General features: G+C 39.0%; 2 protein-coding genes and 1 long non-coding RNA gene across 4 annotated transcripts; 2 read left to right on the plus strand and 1 right to left on the minus strand.

The window, feature by feature from the left end:
* The first annotated feature begins 4,034 nt into the window (after positions 1-4,034).
* LOC103519890 (inhibitor of growth protein 3) lies at positions 4,035-12,338 on the plus strand. 2 transcript variants are annotated; one of them, XM_026831209.1, is made up of 8 exons: positions 4,035-4,171; positions 4,858-4,989; positions 5,448-5,737; positions 7,207-7,457; positions 7,757-8,005; positions 8,686-8,888; positions 9,400-9,618; positions 11,506-12,338. In XM_026831209.1, the coding sequence occupies exons 2-7, from the start codon at positions 4,942-4,944 to the stop codon at positions 9,589-9,591; spliced, it is 1,233 nt and encodes a 410-aa protein (XP_026687010.1). In that variant the 5' UTR covers positions 4,035-4,171; positions 4,858-4,941; the 3' UTR covers positions 9,592-9,618; positions 11,506-12,338. The 2 variants fall into 2 exon arrangements, with proteins under 2 accessions (XP_026687010.1, XP_008483198.1); XM_008484976.3 differs by lacking the exon at positions 11,506-12,338 and having other exon boundaries at positions 9,400-10,037.
* Positions 9,937-10,687, minus strand: LOC113471792. Its single transcript, XR_003394352.1, has 2 exons — positions 10,601-10,687; positions 9,937-10,253 (listed from the first exon to the last, which is right to left on the minus strand). It is a non-coding gene; the product is annotated as an uncharacterized LOC113471792 (long non-coding RNA).
* A 1,555-nt stretch (positions 12,339-13,893) lies between the features above and the next one.
* Positions 13,894-17,561, plus strand: LOC103519892 (cytochrome c oxidase assembly protein COX11, mitochondrial). Its single transcript, XM_026831211.1, has 6 exons — positions 13,894-14,084; positions 14,256-14,514; positions 15,238-15,393; positions 15,870-15,876; positions 16,075-16,277; positions 16,998-17,561. Exons 1-6 carry the CDS (start codon positions 14,041-14,043, stop codon positions 17,178-17,180), a joined length of 852 nt encoding a protein of 283 aa, XP_026687012.1. The 5' UTR covers positions 13,894-14,040; the 3' UTR covers positions 17,181-17,561.
* Positions 17,562-18,195: the final 634 nt, after the last annotated feature.

Here is an 18,195-nt window from a genome sequence, read left to right on the forward strand (position 1 = left end):
AGGAGGGGAAAAAATAACAGTTCTTACATCGTTCGTTCTTGGAACGGGTGAGGATCGAACCAGCGGCCTAGCATTTACAAGGCAGCCGCGGTCGCCAAGTCCTCGAGGTTCTGTCGCGAAATGGCCGAAATGAAATTCAAGTAGATCTAAATCATGATTTATTTGTTGTGAAGCTGAGAGTTTCTTCACAATTTTTGTGGATATCGCAGCATTACTAAGAGCCTCCTGTGCCCTAAATCACCAAAGTTTGGAAAAGTATTTACAATTCCATATTTTGATATGATTCGTCCAAATTCAAAATTCTGCTTTTCCATTGGCTATTACACTTGTAAGATACTTTTCCATACTTTGGTGATTTAGGGCACTGTACTATTTCTGACATATCTATAATTTTTTTTCTCTAGTAATGCCGCCACTGGTCGCTACTCGATTAAAGTAGCTACTCACTTGTCCTCACGAGGCTGAGTGCACCCCGAACTCCAAGCAAAGAGACGAAAAAAACTTCGGCCCCGCCGGGAATCGAACCCGGGCCTCCTGCGTGCAAGCCTAGTGTGACATCCACTCGGTCACGGAGGCTATACTGATTTGCGGTATACATTTAGGACTACGCACCTGGAAATCTTGGGCGATTCTGTTGAGATTTTCCGGAGTAGGCAGACAGAAATAAATAACCGGCACATGAGGGATTGAATCCCGCTTGGAATGTAACTGTCTGAAATCATACGAGAAGTGGTTGAGTGCACCTGGAAATCTTGGGCGATTCTGTTGAGATTTTCCGGAGTGGGCAGACAGAAATAAATAACCGGCACATGAGGGATTGAATCCCGCTTGGAATGTAACTGTCTGAAATCATACGAGAAGTGGTTGAGTGGAAGAGAACGCCCGTTCTTTACTTTCCTTATCCTATACTCCCTTTATATAGGCTCATATATTTTTTTTTTTCTTTTTTTTTAATTTAAGCAAGGGTCTATTGTAATTTATTTTTGAAAATATTGTACCAAATACATGAGACCTTGCTTATATCCACTCGGTCACGGAGGCTATACTGATAATAATAATAATAATAGTACTTATTTATACTGCTCGCATAGGACTGAAAAGTCCCTTTACTCCAGCAGTAGGCTACTATTATTGTGGTCAAATTCTCAAATTATATTGAGGATAAAATTCCATACCTCGGCTGGGATTGAACCCACGCTCTCCTGTTTACCAGGCGAGCGCCTTGACCACTACTACATTTAGGACTACGCACCTGGAAATCTTGGGCGATTCTGTTGAGATTTTCCGGAGTGGGCAGACAGAAATAAATAACTGGCACATGAGGGATTGAATCCCGCTTGGAATGTAACTGTCTGAAATCATACGAGAAGTGGTTGAGTGGAAGAGAACGCCCGTTCTTTACTTTCCTTATCCTATACTCAGACACATGATTGGCTCCTAAAGAGAGCAGCAACAGACAGACATGATTGGCTACACCGACAAGGCCTTGCCTTTAGATCCCTCAGACACATGATTGGCTCCTAAAGAGAGCAGCAACAGACAGACATGATTGGCTACACCGACAAGGCCTTGCCTTTAGATCCTGATGATGATTTTTTTTTTTTTTTTTTTTATCGTATGGACGTTTTATTTTTATTTTTTCAAAGGATATACATAGAATACAGAACAAGGAACATTTAACAAAAACAAAAGAAATAATAACACTTCTATCTACTTATAGAGGTAAACTCTGTAGCCAGGCAACACCTTCTGATCTCTTGGCTATCTTAAATATTTTCATTGGATATACTGATGATGATGATGATGATGATGATGATGATGATGATGATGATGATGATCCTATAATCCTACAGCAGGGGTTTCCAAATTCCATATATATGTGTATGCGGGCCACATGCTACATTGACAGTGACAGGTACTTCGCGGGCCACATATACAGGGGAGTAGACCCGTATCAAGGATTTTCTTGATGGGGAGGGGTGGATGTTTCATTTTTGGAGTCCACCCCATAATAAAAGAGCAAAAATCAAGCCCGACGGGGCCCACCCAAAAAGCTTTGAGGGCCACAAAAATGGTCTGGCGGGCAACATGTGGCCCGCGGGCCGCTAGTCGGAAATCACTGTCCTGTAGAAAGGAAAAAGTAAAAGTAGGTATTTAATTTGATACCTACATGGATTTGTAACAACGAAGGTCCTTATCGTTCCAAAACCGAAGAGCGAACAGAGGATATTAGGACAGGATATTAGGAGAAAGCCAGCCGTTCCGATTGTTCCAAGAATAAAGAAACTTTTATCTCTTATCTGTGATGTTTATGATAAAGTTCGCCCCTGGCGGGAATCGAACCCGCGACCTAGCGCTCACGCTACCCTCCAAGCTAACTGGCTAAAAATTGATTTGATGATTGGAATCAAAAGAATAAAATTACGTGGTAGGTAGGTACCCAAAGACGAATATAGTGAGTTTTCTCTTGGGTTGGTATCACACAAACCTTCGGTTGGCATCACTGCAGAGACGCAAAAATGTAAACAAAACAAAAAATTGAAAAATTTCAACTTTTCAAGTGAAAATTCATCCAATTTAAGCTAAATTTTTGAGCTTAAAAAGCTCTAATTGTAATAATTTAGACCCTAAGGGCCAAATTTTAAAACCAGATTACGATCCCGATTAGGGAGAACTGTCCCTTATCGGTATAATAAAACGCACTCTCGATCAGACTCCAGAACCGAAGAGCGAACAGAGGACAGGATATTAGGAGAAAGCCAGCCGTTCCGCCGACTACGACTGTTTTCCGAGAATGAAGAAACTTATCTCTTATCTGTGATGTTTAGAATAAAGTTCGCCCCTGGCGGGAATCGAACCCGCGACTTAGTGCTCACGCTACCCTCCAAGCTAACTGGCTAAAAATTGATTTGATGATTGGAATAAAATTACGTGGTAGGTAGGTACCTAAAGAAGAATATAGTGAGTTTTTTCTTGGGTTGGTATCACACAAACCTTCGGTTGGCATCACTGCAGAGACGCACTTACGAATGGCTAACTTCACATGTTTAAAAAAAAAATGTAAACAAAACAAAAAAATTGAAAATTTCAACTTTTCAAAATTTCAAGTGAAAATTCATTCAATTTAAGCTAAATTTTTTGAGCTTAAAAAGCTCTTAATTGTAATAATTTAGACCCTAATACGCGTAGAAGTAACCTGACAAGATTACAAATTGCATAACTAAATAACCATCGCATTATGAACTCAAAAATGAGGTTATGTTGCCACCGCTTTTAGGATCCCTACCATGTAGAATTCAACAGACTATCCCCAAGGTAAATTTGAAATTAGCACCATTTTTCCAACGAAATTCAAGTTTTATCTATGGTTTCAGTCTCTGTTATCAATTTGTTTCACAAAGAAGTCCATAACTACTTTGATAAATCAAAAGTGTTGGGTGATTTGTGAAGAAATGGTTGGCCACTGATATGATCCTTGTTATGTAGAACTCTACTAGAAAAGTAAAAAAATAAAGGAGCATTTATGGAAAGAAGCTTTAGACAACCTACTTAGCTTGGAGGGTACAACACCAGCCTGTGCTAGGTCACAGTTGTGATTACCACCTGAAATCAACTTTATTTTCAAATAGGTAAGGTTTGTTCTTGGAATGGCTGGTATTCTCCCATTCTCTCTTTGCTTTCAAGATGATAAGACCTCGGAAATTACAGTTCCCTCTATCAAACCTAAAAAAAAAAAATAAAAAAAATAATAATAATAATAAATAAATAAAATAAAGGTCATTGAGGTGGCATTATTACAGTTGCTTGTGTGTATCAATCTTGAAAGCCCAGAAGAGTTTAGGTAGTAGAACAGCCACAGTAGACAATTATAGTAACACAGTAAAAAGACGGAAGATCTGGGCTTCTAGCTTCTAGGCCTTCAAGATAGCAACAAGTGTCTATGATATAATACGCGTAGAAGTAACCCGACAAGATTATAAATTGCATAACTAAATGACCATCGCATTATGAACTCAAAAATATGAGGTTATGTTTACGCGTAGAAGTAACCCGACAAGATTATAAATTGCATAACTAAATGACCATCGCATTATGAACTCAAAAATATGAGGTTATGTTGCCACCGCTTTTAGGATCCCTACCATGTAGAATTCAACAGACTATCCCCAAGGTAAATTTGAAATTAGCACTATTTTTCCAACGAAATTCAAGTTTTATGTACGGTTTCAGTCTCTGTTATCAACTTGTTTTACAATGAAGTCCATAACTGCTTTGATAGATCAAAAGTGTTAGGTGATTTGTGAAGAAATGGTTGGCCACTGATAAGATCCTTGTTATGTAGAACTCTACCAGAAAAGTAAAAAAATAAAGGAGCATTTATGGAAAGAAGCTTTAGACAACCTACTTAGCTTGGAGGGTAGAACACCAACCTGTGCTAGGTCACAGTTGTGATTACCACCTGAAATCAACTATATTTTCAAATAGGTAAGGTTTGTTCTTGGAATGGCTGGTATTCTCCCATTCTCTCTTTGCTTTCAAGATGATAAGATCTCGGAAATTACAGTTCCCTCTATCAAACCTAAAAAAAAAATAAAAAAATAAATAAAATAAAGGTCATTAAGGTGGCATTATTACAGTTGCTTGTGTGTATCAATCTTGAAATCCCAGAAAAGTTTAGGTAATAGAACAGCCACGGTAGACAATTATAGTAACACAGTAAAAAGACGGAAGATCTGGGCTTCTAGCTTCTAGGCCTTCAAGATAGCAACAAGTGTCTATGATAAAGTAAGTCTAATTAATACATTGTCTGTTGCAATGAACAATGAAGAATATGTAAGATGTATGGATCTGTTTCAGCCTCACAGAAAGCAATGTTGTGTACTTTGACAAACAAGATTAATCTGTCTATCTGAGACCAAAAAGTACTCTCCCACACCAATCATGCTGTATCTAGAGGACTACATTGAACTTGTTGAAATACTTCCACAGGTAAGTTTGATAGTTTGATGTACATCACCCAACTACATGAGAATTTTCCTCAAAATCACAAATCAACCTCCTAAGGATTGAATTGTGATTTTGTTACAACAACAATATGAGAATTCAACACATGTAGACTGAGGGATTAAAGGAAATATTCAGTATCTCACTGACATTATAAAGAAGGAATATTCTACCAAATTATGTTTTTTCTTATCACAGTGGCAGAATTCTCCTAAAAAAAAAAAAAAAAAAAAAAAAAAAAAAAAATTTTCCCCATGGGACGTATTGTCCCTTTAGGGGTGAAAGGGTTAAAAAGTTATTTTGGCCATGAAATCTGATTTTCACCTCCTCTTTACATTCCCAACACAGTGGCATCACGGAAATTCTCGAGAAGCGCGTCACAGATTCGCAGCAGATACAAAAAAACACACACACACTTCAATTTTCCCTACTTTTTCCCCCAGGAACTCCGTGATCGATTCACTGAGATGCGTCTGCTCGACTTGCAATCACAAAACTCACTCGACCAGCTTCAAAATAAAGTGAACCAGTTCTATCAGATGGCTGCCAGTATGACTCCTGAGCAGCGACAACGGGAATATGAAAACCTCCTGCAAGAATACAACAAACCCATGATTGACTCAGAGGAAAAGATCAATTTGGCTACGCAGATCCAGGAGTTCTTCAACAAATACACGCGGAAACTCGAGCAGGACATTCAGAAGTTCAAACTTGAACTGGAAGCGGATAACAGGTGAGATGGGGGAGAACAAAATACCTGTTTTATTTATTTGAGGTTTGATAGATTATTCAGCTCGGGTACAATAACAGGGAGTAGAACAGTTTAGTCTGACTTGGGGACTTCAAACAGGGAGAACACCAGCCCAAAATTTTCCAAGCTAAAGAAATAGCAAAGTTTGAGGTGAAGGGCATTCACTCGTGAAAATTTTGTGGCCAAAACCAAAGGTCAGCCCAAAGCAATCGCCCTACTACCCGAGGGCTGATTGAGACATTGAGAGGCTGACAAAAATGACGACCCCGTCAAAACATGGGAAAAGGTGAAGAATAAGAACCAGAAGATTTGAGGTTTGATAGAGGGTTGGTCTTATTATGTTAGCAGCGGAGGTCTTATCATCACAAAATCAAATAGAGGAGGATAGGACAAAGCCATGTAAACACCAGATTGTGGGATTTATCCTAAACAGATAACATTCGTTCTCGAAACGGCTGCCTTTTTCTGATCCTGTCCGCTCTTCGATTTTGGGATGATAAGACCTCCGTTGTAAGAGTCAGTCAGTCCCCTCTATTAACCCTTTCACCCCGACTTATTTTAGGAAGAATCTTTCAATTTTTCCGATCAGGCATTATTATTTGAGTTATAAATAAGAGTTATAAAAGGACTACAAAACAAAAATCGATCTGGAGACAAAACCAGACAAGTTAGCCAAGTGAATTTTACTGACGTCTTAGGTTACAAAAGAAACATTTGAAAAACACCGAGACCGGAATTGTTTTGATAGATCTGGGATCAATAGTAAAACCAGAAAAACCACAAAAAAACTCTTTTTCCTTACTATCACTAGTGGCTCATTTTTGCATTTGTTTACATTTTGAAATTTGAAAAGTCGACGTGTACGCCGCGTTCAAACGATCGAGGAGTTAGTTCGAATTACCGTACGTTATATTAGGCTTCAAGGAAATACCGTACCAGTGGTTTTTTTTATCTTCGTTTTTGGGGTAATTTTTAGACAGATATTAATTTTTTTCTTGCCTTTTTCACGGATCAACCAACATTCCTACTCTAATAATCGACTTAAAAAAGTAAAAAATAGGAAAATGTCCTAAAGCTGAAGTACCGTACGGCCAATCTGGCACCACCGCTGGGAGCCGAGAGTATATGGCAACACTGTCAAAAATTGATCCGGCATTTGGCAACCCTGTTCGTTAAAGTTTTGAAAAATTCAAATTTCTTATCAATCGAAATTTTTCTTTTTTGACTTACCAGTCTGCCAGTCTCTCTATCACTTACCTTACCAGCAAGGTGAGTAAAGAAACAGATTATCCAATGTGACAAATGCCATTCTGGCTATCTGTTTATCATGTTTAATCATTTGTTTAAAATAATAGGTGTGGGACGTATTGTTCCTTTAGGGGTGAAAGGGTTAAAAAGTTATTTTGGCCTTGAAATCTGATTTTCACCTCCTCTTTACATTCCCAACACAGTGGCATCACGGAAATTCTCGAGAAGCGCGTCACAGATTCGCAGCAGAAGGAAAATCAGCGCTCCAACCTGGTCGCGGCGCGCAGCAAAATGAACACGCTGCGCAACCTCAGATCCGAACTGCCCAACGCGACTGACAAGCGAAGCGTCGCGTCCTCTGCGCTGACGCAGGAGTACAAGTATTCCAACTTCAACAGCGGCGTCGCGAGCAGCGCGGGAAACAACGCCATCAACTATTCACTCAGCAATATAGGTGAGAAAAAGCCCTATTTTCCTTGCCTAATGTCAATGCACATTGACATTAGGTTTTTTCAATGGGGGGTGAAAAAATGAAGACTTTTTGTTGTGGGGGTGAAAAATTGACAGTTAAAAGTTTTATACTATTTCTTTTCTTTTTAAATTAAGCAAGGTCTACTGTTTTGAACTTTTGTTATAGTATGTTATTAAATGCATAAAATAAACGGTACTGCGGAATTAAAGGGACTTTTCAGTCTCATTCTGGCAGGATAAACAAGGTATATTCTATTCTGGCAATGGTATTAATTCCTTCAGGTGCCGGGGGCATGGCCATCACAGCCGCCGCTAGTCAGGCCATAGCCGCCACGCAACAAATGAAGCAGGGGCGCCGCACCGCCTCCCTCAAAGCTTCCTATGAGGCGATTCACGGGGGCGCCGGGAGCAGCGCGGATATCATTAGCAAGGAGCTGGCAGGGGCGGCCCAGACCGCCATTGCCGCCATACAGGACACGCATAAGAAGAACAAGAAGAAGAGCGTTGGCGGCTCTTCCAACCTGTCCATGGGTGAGTGTGCCTATCGTTAAAAACGATTTTTTACAAATGATGGATTTCAGCAATGTCTTAATGAGAGATTTCACTAATGGGAGAATTTTTAAATCATCCGAAAAGGAGTTTTTAATAATCCAAAAACAAGTTTTTAATGATCCAAAAAGGAGTTTTTAGTGATTCAGTAAGGAGGAGTTTTTAAAAACTTTTTTATTCATTAAAAATGCCTATCGTTAAAAACGATTTTTTACAAATGATGGATTTCAGCAATGTCTTAATGAGAGATTTCACTAATGGGAGAATTTTTAAATCATCCAAAAACAAGTTTTTAATGATCCAAAAAGGAGTTTTTAGTGATTCAGTAAGGAGGAGTTTTTAAAAACTTTTTTATTCATTAAAAATTCTCCCATCAGTGGAATCTCTGATTAAGTGATCGGTGAAATCCACCATAAGTCATATTTATTTTTCCCCTCTGTGCGTGAAGAGGCAGGACAGAGGTAATTTTTTACTTTTTGGGAGTAATGACGCTACCACATTTGCTGCCACAGGCTTTGGCATATTGGGGTACATATTGTCCTTTGAAAATTTTAAAAAAGGAGAAAAAATGGGGATACTCTCTTTTAAAAGAGGGGAAATCTCTTTCCAAAAGAATAAAACTAATTCTAACCTACTCTATTCTATTCTATGTCCTATTACAGGCACCATCAACATGAACACGACAAGCTCCGCCCTCCACTCTCTCATGATGGAGACCTCCTCTTCCAACTCCAAACTACACGGTTCTACCTCAGCTGCGGCTCCCATGGAGGATTTGGCCGCAGGGTCGGCACTCGGCGCCGGCGAGGAAGAAATGGACACCGGCTACGGGCCGGACGAACCGCGGTATTGCCGCTGCAATGAGGTACGTAGGTCAGGGCCGTATTTAAGTAGGTCAGGGCCGTATTTGGGACCGGGGGAAGCCCCCCTCAAGTTCATTTCTCTCTTTTACTGTAGAGTTCATTTCTCTCTTTTACTGTTTGTAGGGTTCACTTCTCTCTTTTACTGTAGGGTTCATTTCTCTCTTTTACTGTAGGGTTTATTTCTCTCTTTTTCTGTAGGGTTCATTTCCCTCTTCGTAGCAATGAAACTGCTAAAAATAGACGCATATAAAAAATAGACGCCTGTGTTGTAACATGCCCATACCGTAGTATGTCTCTCATCAGATGGGCGAGAAGCCATTGGGCTAACCATGCGCCTATTTATTATTGAATTATGGGAAATGATTGGAAAGGAGGCACTTAGTAATGCCTTGATTTCCCCAAAAGATGTGAAAAAGCTCTGCTTTACCACTGAGATTCATGATTTGAGTTAAAATTCTTTTTTTTTTAATCAAGCAAGCTCATTACAACTTCTATACAATTTTCTGTTCTCAGGTGGCGTTCGGGGTGATGGTAGCATGCGACTCCAAGAACTGCCCGTACGAATGGTACCACTGTGAGTGTGTGGGTATTGCCCCCGACAATCCGCCCAAGGGCAAGTGGTACTGCCCGCTGTGTCTCGAGAAAATGGCAGCCTCCAAGGCCAACCACTATGGAGGGTCCAGTAGAAAACATCGGAAAACGTGAGGATAAGCAGACCTCAGGCGGTTTTTTGAAGAGAACAAGCGGACCTTAGGTGTTTTATTATTCTAGTTAGCCTACCTTGGTGTACCTACTGGTCACAGACCTTGGGCGGTTTTTTTATGTCTGAATAGCGAGAGACAAGCAGGGAAAAAGATGTGGTGACAAGCGGACCTTAGACATCATATTATTACATCTGAATAGCCTGCCTTGGTGGTGTGGTGGTCAAGACAGACGCTCACCTGATAAACAAGAGACCTTGGACGGTTTTTATTTTTATGTCTGATATTCCGCTTAGCCTACCTCAGTGGCATAGTCAAGATGTTTGCCTGATAAATAGGAAGTCGTGGGTTTGATCCCAGCCAAAGCATGTAATTTTATACTCATTTATTTGAGAAATTGTACACATAATGGATTGCTATGGGTTAGGAGGTAGAAAACCTTGCCTAGCGGTTAGCTCCTACTCAAGAGTCTGTTACATATTATTATTAATAATAAATGAAGTCATAAGGAATAAGGTACAGGTTATTGATGTGTCAAGGAAGAATCAGGAGAGGAGACTGCAGTGGTGTGGTAACTGCCTTGGTGGTGTAGTGGTCAAGACACTCGTCTGGTAAACAGGAGGGCTTGAGTTCAATCCCAGCCAATAATTGTATCCTTAACATAATCTGAGAAATTGACCACAGTAATTACTGCTGGAGTAAAGGAACTTTTCAGTCCTATGCTTAGTATAAATAACTAATAATATTTTAACTTTGGACAAGGACCTGTGGAGTACTTCCATCATTGTAAATAGAATCTCCAAATCTAGGTGTAAAATACAAATTAATGTCCATGCTTTTGGAATATGTGACTTTTCTTGTTTTTCTTTCTTTATTTTTTGAACAAATCACTCAAACAAAATGTGTCTCAAGTTTGAACACCATTTTGAATTTTGTTTGTAACCAAATGCCTGCCTTCATTGTTAAAAATAACAGTAAAAACTACTGGGTAATACAAAACACTTGGTACTCACAGGAATAAAGTGACTCCAAGTTCCCTCAGATCATTCTTGGATAAAACGGGAGATATGATATCCTGTCCACATCGGTCAAAAATTAAAGGCGCATGGTTAGCCCAATGGCTTCTCGCCCATCTGATGAGAGACATACTACGGTATGGGCATGTTACAACACAGGCGTCTATTTTTTATATGCGTCTATTTTTAGCAGTTTCATTGCTACGAAGAGGGAAATGAACCCTACAGAAAAAGAGAGAAATAAACCCTACAGTAAAAGAGAAAAATGAACCCTACAGTAAAAGAGAGAAGTGAACCCTACAAACAGTAAAAGAGAGAAATGAACTCTACAGTAAAAGAGAGAAATGAACCGACACAGGCGTCTATTTTTTATATGCGTCTATTTTTAGCAGTTTCATTACTACGAAGAGGAAAATGAACCCTACAGAAAAAGAGAGAAATAAACCCTACAGTAAAAGAGAGAAATGAACCCTACAGTAAAAGAGAGAAGTGAACCCTACAAACAGTAAAAGAGAGAAATGAACTCTACAGTAAAAGAGAGAAATGAACTAAAATCGATTTTTAATGTGGTGGCTTTGAATTCAGCCGATTGGTGATGGCTAACTAGAATAGAGTCCACCTCTGTGGGCTCAACCTGGAGTTGCTGGGTTCGAATCGAATCCCGGCCAGGGCAAAAAAAAATTAACCAGACTTTACCGTTCTTAGATAGGCATGGAAGTGAAAGTATAGGTATATGTTTTTTATTTACTAATAACAATTCATTCGCAAGCACATTAAACATAGAGCTGAATACTCCTCGTCTAAAACTTCAGCAGAATAGCTGAAGTTTTTTTTTTATTTATAATTACTTTTTTTTTATTTATAATTACAAACGGGACAGGCCCTACGGGACAGGCGTTTGTTGAAGAGGACAAGCGGACCTTAGGTGTTTTAGTTAGCCTACCTTGGTGTACCCACTGGTCACAGACCTTGGGCGCTTTTTTTATGTCTGAATAGTGAGAGACAAGCAGGGAAAAAGATGTGGTGACAAGCGGACCTTAGACATCATATTATTACGTCTGAATAGCCTGCCTTGGTGGTGTGGTGGTCAAGACACGCTCACCTGATAAACAAGAGACCTTGGACGGTTTTTATTTTTATGTCTGATATTCCAATAAGCCTACCTCAAAGGCATAGTCAAGATGTTCGCCTGATAAATAGGAAGCCGTGGGTTTGATCCCAGCCAAAGCATGTAATTTTATACTCATTTATTTGAGAAATTGTACACATAATGGATCGCTATGGGTTAGGAGGTAGAAAACCTTGCCTAGCGGTTAGCTCCTACTCAAGAGTCTGTTACTTAAGTACAAACATATTATTATCAATAATAAATGAAGTCATAAGGAATAAGATACAGGTTATGGAAGTGTCAAGGAAGAATCAGGAGAGGAGACTGCAGTGGTATGGGAACTGCCTCGGTGGTGTAATGGTCAAGACACTCGCCTGGTAAACAGGAGGGCTTGAGTTCAATCCCAGCCAATAATTGTATCCTTAACATAATCTGAGAAATTGACCACAGTAATTGTAGTAGCCTACTGCTGGAGTAAAGGAACTTTTCAGTCCTATGCTTAGTATAAATAACTAATATTATTTTAACTTTGGACAAGGACCTGTGGAGTACTTCCATCATTGTAAATAGAATCTCCAAATCTAGGTGTAAAATACAGATTAATGTCCATGCTTTTGGAATATGTGACTTTTCTTGTTTTTCTTTATTTATTTTTTGAACAAATCACTCAAACAAAATGTGTCTCAAGTTTGAACACAATTTTGAATTTTGTTTGTAACCAAATGCCTGCCTTCATTGTTAAAAATAACAGTAAAAACTACTGGGTAATACAAAAAACTTGGTACTTACAGGAATAAAGTGACTCCAAGTTCCCTCAGATCATTCTTGGATAAAACGGGAGATATGATATCCTGTCCACATCGGTCAAAAATTAAAATCTTCCACACAGGTTCACTTGATGACAGCTTAGATTGGACTTCATTAAAGTTCATCATTTGCTTCAATGCATCTGAAATATAATTGGGAATTTACAGTAATTTCAAGTTGTCTATGGGTTTACTTTAGATCTTCAGGATAAATAAATAGTGGTACTTGTGCAGAAGTCACATCCGTGGAATATTGCTACCAAAGGAACTGGCACAAACAAGCAGTGACCAGTGTTATTAGAGGGTTAGGTTAAATGCAAGAAGGAGTTTTCCCAATTAGCGCAGTGGTTAGTGTTATTATAGGGTTAGGTTAAATACAAAAAGGAGCTTTTCTTTTCCACTGACATGACTTCTGTATAATTACCACTCCTTTTTGTGTTTGACCTAACCCTATAATAAGACAGTTCATTGCTCATTTGTGACAGTTCCTTTTTGAAGAATTTTCCATTGACATGACTTCTGAACAAGTCACATCCAAAATTAACTCTAAATGGCTATCAACATTAACTAACTACAGCATCTCTGAAGATCTTGAACAATCAGAACAATGTTCCAGTTCTCATGAGATCATTGACAATAATGGAAGTGGGTGTATCTGACCTCAGCAGCACAGCCCCACAGGGAAGTTTAGGGTAATCTCCACTGATGATGGTAGGTACTTGTGTTGGAGAATATTTATGGCCAGGATACAATAAATTTGAAGTCCTTAGTTGTGGACTACTTTGTGATTTGAAGATGCAAACTTTCAAACTTACTGATTTGTCTTTCCCGTACAGACACCATTGTTCTTTCAGCGTTGTGAAAGTTTTGGAAGTCCCACAGGTTCCCAGGATAGCAGGAAATAATAGAACTTCTAAAATTCCAATAGTAAAACCAGAAAAACCACGAAAAAAGAAAAAACTCTTTTTCTTTTCCTTTTCCTTATCACTAGTGGCTGATTTTTGCATTTGTTTACATTTTGAAATTTGAAAAGTCGACGTGTACGCCGCGTTCAAACGATCGAGGAGTTAGTTCAAATTACCGTACGTTATATTAGGCTTCAAGGAAATACCGTACCAGTGGTTTTTTATCTTCGTTTTTGGGGTAATTTTTAGACAGATATAATTTTTTTTCTTGCCTTTTTCTCAAACAAAATTCCTACCTACTCTAATAATCGGCTTAAAAAAGTAAAAATAGGTACCTAATACTAAAAAAAAAATAGGAAAATGTCCTAAAGCTGAAGTACCGTACGGCCAATCTGGCACCACCGCTGGGAGCCGAGAGTATATGGCAACACTGTCAAAAATTGATCCGGCATTTGGCAACCCTGTTCGTTAAAGATTTGAAAAATTCAAATTTCTTATCAATCGAAATTTTTCTTTTTTTGACTTACGAATTACCAGTCTCTCTATCACTTACCAGTAAAGTGAGTAAAGAAACAGATTATCCAATGTGACAAATGCCATTCTGGCTATCTGTTTATCATGTTTAATCATTTGTTTAAAATAATAGGTCCCAGAACCAGAACTGTAGTTAATCTTCAAATCCCCCGAACACCCCATTGCATATGTAGTAAATTTCACTCTCAACCTCAGACAATTTTCAAAGGCGGCAATCTCTCAGATAAATGTTATAATGGTGACCTATTTGTGCGACACTTCTCCAAGCAGAGCAAGAGGAAGAATGTGGGAGAAACGTCCGTAGTTAATCTTCAAATCCCACGAACACCCCATTGCATATGTAGTAAATTTCACTCTCAACCTAGTCAGACAATTTTCAAAGGCAGCAATCTCTCAGATAAATGTTATAATGGTGACCTATTTGTGCGACACTTCTCCAAGCAGAGCAAGAGGAAGAATGTGGGAGAAACGTCTGTGTTGTATTACATTACTGCTTTTGGAGTGTTGGTTGTCGGGTGCACATATGCAGCTGTCCCCTTGTACAGAATGTTTTGTCAGGTAAGCATAATGGACACCTACTTCATTGAATTACTGTAGGCAGTGTACATGTTCAATGGAGCTCTAAAATTGGCTGCCCAATTAATGATGTAAGATTTTTTTAAAGAGATTTGTTGGAGGAAACTGTACCTAACTGATAATCTCATTCTGAAAGCAAAGAAAGACTTGATAAGAAAAAGTAGCCATTGGAGAACAAACCTCATCTGTTTAAGATAAAATCAGCACCCTAAAATTGGCTGCCCAATTATAATGATGTAAGATTTTTTTAAAGAGATTTGTTGGAGGGAACTGTACCTAACTGCTAATCTCATTCTGAAAGCAAAGAAAGACTTGATAAGAAAAAGTAGCCATTGGAGAACAAACCTCATCTGTTTAAGATAAAATCAGCACCAGGCAGGAATCAAATTTGGGATTAATTTATTTTGTAGGTAGGACTATTTTGTTTTCTAATTTTATTGCACTCTGTAAGTATGATGTTTTAATTAATACACATATCTACCAAATAATACTTTGATTTCAGGCAACAAGTTATGGAGGAACAGTAGTTCATTCTGACGATCCAGAGAAAGTAGCTCAACTGTTAAAGCTAACTAGGCTGACTGATGTAAGTCTGGGATTAATTTATTTTGTAGGTAGGACTATTTTGTTTTCTAATTTTATTGCACTTTGTTAAGTATGATGTTTTAATTAATACATATCTACCAAATAATACTTTGATTTCAGGCAACAAGTTATGGAGGAACAGTAGTTCATTCTGACGATCCAGAGAAAGTAGCTCAAATGAAGAAAGTTGCCTCCCGTCCCATTAAAATAACATTCAATGCAGACACAAGTTCCAGTATGCGATGGAATTTCAGACCACAACAGGCTGACATTACTGTGAGTCATCATTCAATTTGGAATCATTTTATTATTTCTAATTTTCAGCTCCCATAGCGTAGTGGTCACTGCGCTCGCCTTGCATGCGGGAGACCCGGGTTCGATTCCCGGTGGGGTCAAGAAATTTGTATCATCCAAATGATTGATTCCGTGACTGGCTGTTGCAGGGCCACTCAGCCTCATGAGGAAAATGAGTAGCTATGACATATAATGCGCATAGCAACCGGTGCCAGCATGGTAGGTAAACATTGGATTTTAGGATTATTGAGATATTGGGAAAATCCTACAATGCTGCAGTGAGCACCAAAGTTGTGACATAATAACACAAAGAAACTGCATTTACATTAGTAAGGAGGAGTTTTTAAAAACTTTTTTATTCATTAAAAATTCTCCCATCAGTGGAATTTCTGATTAAGTGATCGGTGAAATCCACCATAAGTCATATTTATTTTGCCCCTCTGTGCGTGAAGAGGCAGGACAGAGGTAATTTTTTACTCTTTTGGAGTAATGACGCTACCACATTTGCTACCACAGGCTTTGGCATATTGGGGTACATATTGTCCTTTAAAAAATTTAAAAAAGGAGAAAAAATGGGGATACTTTCTTTTAAAAGGGGGGAAATCGTGTTTCCAAAAGAATAAAACTAATTCTACTCTATTCTATTCTATGTCCGTATTACAGGCACCATCAACATGAACACGACAAGCTCCGCCCTCCACTCTCTCATGATGGAGACCTCCTCTTCCAACTCCAAACTACACGGTTCTACCTCAGCTGCGGCTCCCATGGAGGATTTGGCCGCAGGGTCGGCACTCGGCGCCGGCGAGGAAGAAATGGACACCGGCTACGGGCCGGACGAACCGCGGTATTGCCGCTGCAATGAGGTACGTAGGTCAGGGCCGTATTTAAGTAGGTCAGGGCCGTATTTGGGACCGGGGGAAGCCCCCCTCAAGTTCATTTCTCTCTTTTACTGTAGAGTTCATTTCTCTCTTTTACTGTTTGTAGGGTTCACTTCTCTCTTTTACTGTAGGGTTCATTTCTTGGGAGCCCCCCTCGAGGTTCATTTCTCTCTTTTACTGTAGAGTTCATTTCTCTCTTTTACTGTTTGTAGGGTTCACTTCTCTCTTTTACTGTAGGGTTCATTTCAAAATTAAAAGTGACTCACCAATCTCACCATAATGGAAAGATTACCTACCTGAAAACAAATATCTTGGACATATCAAACCTGAAGTGCGTTGAGAATCACAGAAGAACAGAAAACTGCCATGAAAATGAAAATGTCAGAAGAAAATGCCATAGACCTGAGCTGTTTCCTCCTCAGTCGACACAAACTTCAGCTATTCTGCTGAAGTTTTAGACGAGGAGTATTCAGCTCTATGTTTAATGTGCTTGCAAATGAATTGTTATTGGTAAATAAAAAACTTATAAGTACCTATACTTCCACTTCCATGCCTATCTAAGAACGGTAAAGTCTGGTTAATTTTTTTTTTTTTGCCCTGGCCGGGATTCGATTCGAACTCAGCAACTCCAGGTCGAGCCCACAGAGGTGGGTTCTATTCTAGTTAGCCATCACCAATCGGCTAAATTCAAAGCCACCACATTAAAAACCTAATTTGTCTTCTTTCCTTCAGGTGGACATGCCTGTGTTTTTCTACATCGATCCGGAGTTTGTCGAGGATCCCCGAATGGAGGAAGTGGACAACATTATCCTCTCGTACACGTTTTTCGAGTCCAAAGAAGGCTTCAGTTTGCCCATCCCGAGCTATGCTCTGCTCAACAAACACTGAACATAGCGAGGTATTTCGTGAGAATAAAATCTTCACTCTTGAGAATATCTCCAGAAGAATATCTCAAGTATAGAAAAAACTTTGACTCTGTCGGAAATCGAACCTGGAACCTCCGGCGTACAAGCCTGGTGTGATACGACCACGGAGGTTGCTTGTGAGAAATTATTTATCTGCTAATGTATTTATTGACAAAAAAAGTGACGAAATTCAAGTTTGACAAGAGTTGGAACAATAAAGAAGAAACACCATCTATCACATTTTAAGCCCAATGCTGAAAATGGAGTTAATTTAGTGAGAAAATATTTCTAGCTTTGCTCTGTTGAACGATATATTTATTGTTATACTATGCATAAAATTCAATATTTATTTGATAATTTCGTACTCTAGTTTTTTTTATATAAATTCCATACCCCCACTGGGATCGAACCCACGCCCTCCTGATTGCCAGGCGAGCGTGCGTGAGCACTAAACTACCGAGGTACAGTTTTTACCTCCACTTTTCGCCTGATGCAAATTGACAAAATGAACGTAGGTATTTTTTTTCTTTTTTTTTTTACCTATTACCTACCTATATTCTATGTACATATGTACCTATATTTTATACATTCATTTGTTTAGAATGGGAGGAATCTAATCGCACGTTAATTGCTTTTTTAATAGGCTGTCGTTATATCTAATTATCTACAGGGTTCCTAACAGTTCACAAATTAAAAATTAGCTTGGTTGGTAGCGCATCTGCCTTGTAAGCGCTCTAGGCCGCGAGTTCTATTCCCGGCCGCGGCGGATTTTATCCTGATGGGATAATGTTCGTTCTCGGAACGGCTGGCTTTTTCCTATCCTGTCTTCCTTCTCTCTTCTTTTATCCTGATGGGATAATGTTCGTTCTCGGAACGGCTGGCTTTCTCCTATCCTGTCTTCCTTCTCTCTTCGATTTCAATAACCTTGGCAGTTACAGTTCCCTCTGTCAAATCTATTTAAAAAAATAGAAGAAACAAAATACCTATTTACAAAAAAT

This window comes from Diaphorina citri, unplaced genomic scaffold (genome assembly GCF_000475195.1).
Source record: "Diaphorina citri unplaced genomic scaffold, Diaci psyllid genome assembly version 1.1 scaffold3022, whole genome shotgun sequence".
NCBI lineage: Eukaryota > Metazoa > Arthropoda > Insecta > Hemiptera > Psyllidae > Diaphorina > Diaphorina citri.

Excerpts from the sequence above, each read along its gene's own strand:
- LOC103519890 (XM_026831209.1), top strand. The coding sequence starts at position 4,942 with ATGCTGTATCTAGAGGACTACATTGAACTTGTTGAAATACTTCCACAG. Across the intron at positions 4,990-5,447 it reads TTGTTGAAATACTTCCACAG|GAACTCCGTGATCGATTCAC; the intron begins GTAAGTTTGATA and ends TTTTTCCCCCAG. Across the intron at positions 5,738-7,206 it reads GAACTGGAAGCGGATAACAG|TGGCATCACGGAAATTCTCG; the intron begins GTGAGATGGGGG and ends TTCCCAACACAG.
- LOC103519892 (XM_026831211.1), top strand. The coding sequence starts at position 14,041 with ATGTTTAATCATTTGTTTAAAATAATAGGTCCCAGAACCAGAAC. Across the intron at positions 14,515-15,237 it reads TGTACAGAATGTTTTGTCAG|GCAACAAGTTATGGAGGAAC; the intron begins GTAAGCATAATG and ends CTTTGATTTCAG. Across the intron at positions 16,278-16,997 it reads GGTATTGCCGCTGCAATGAG|AAACCTAATTTGTCTTCTTT; the intron begins GTACGTAGGTCA and ends CCACCACATTAA.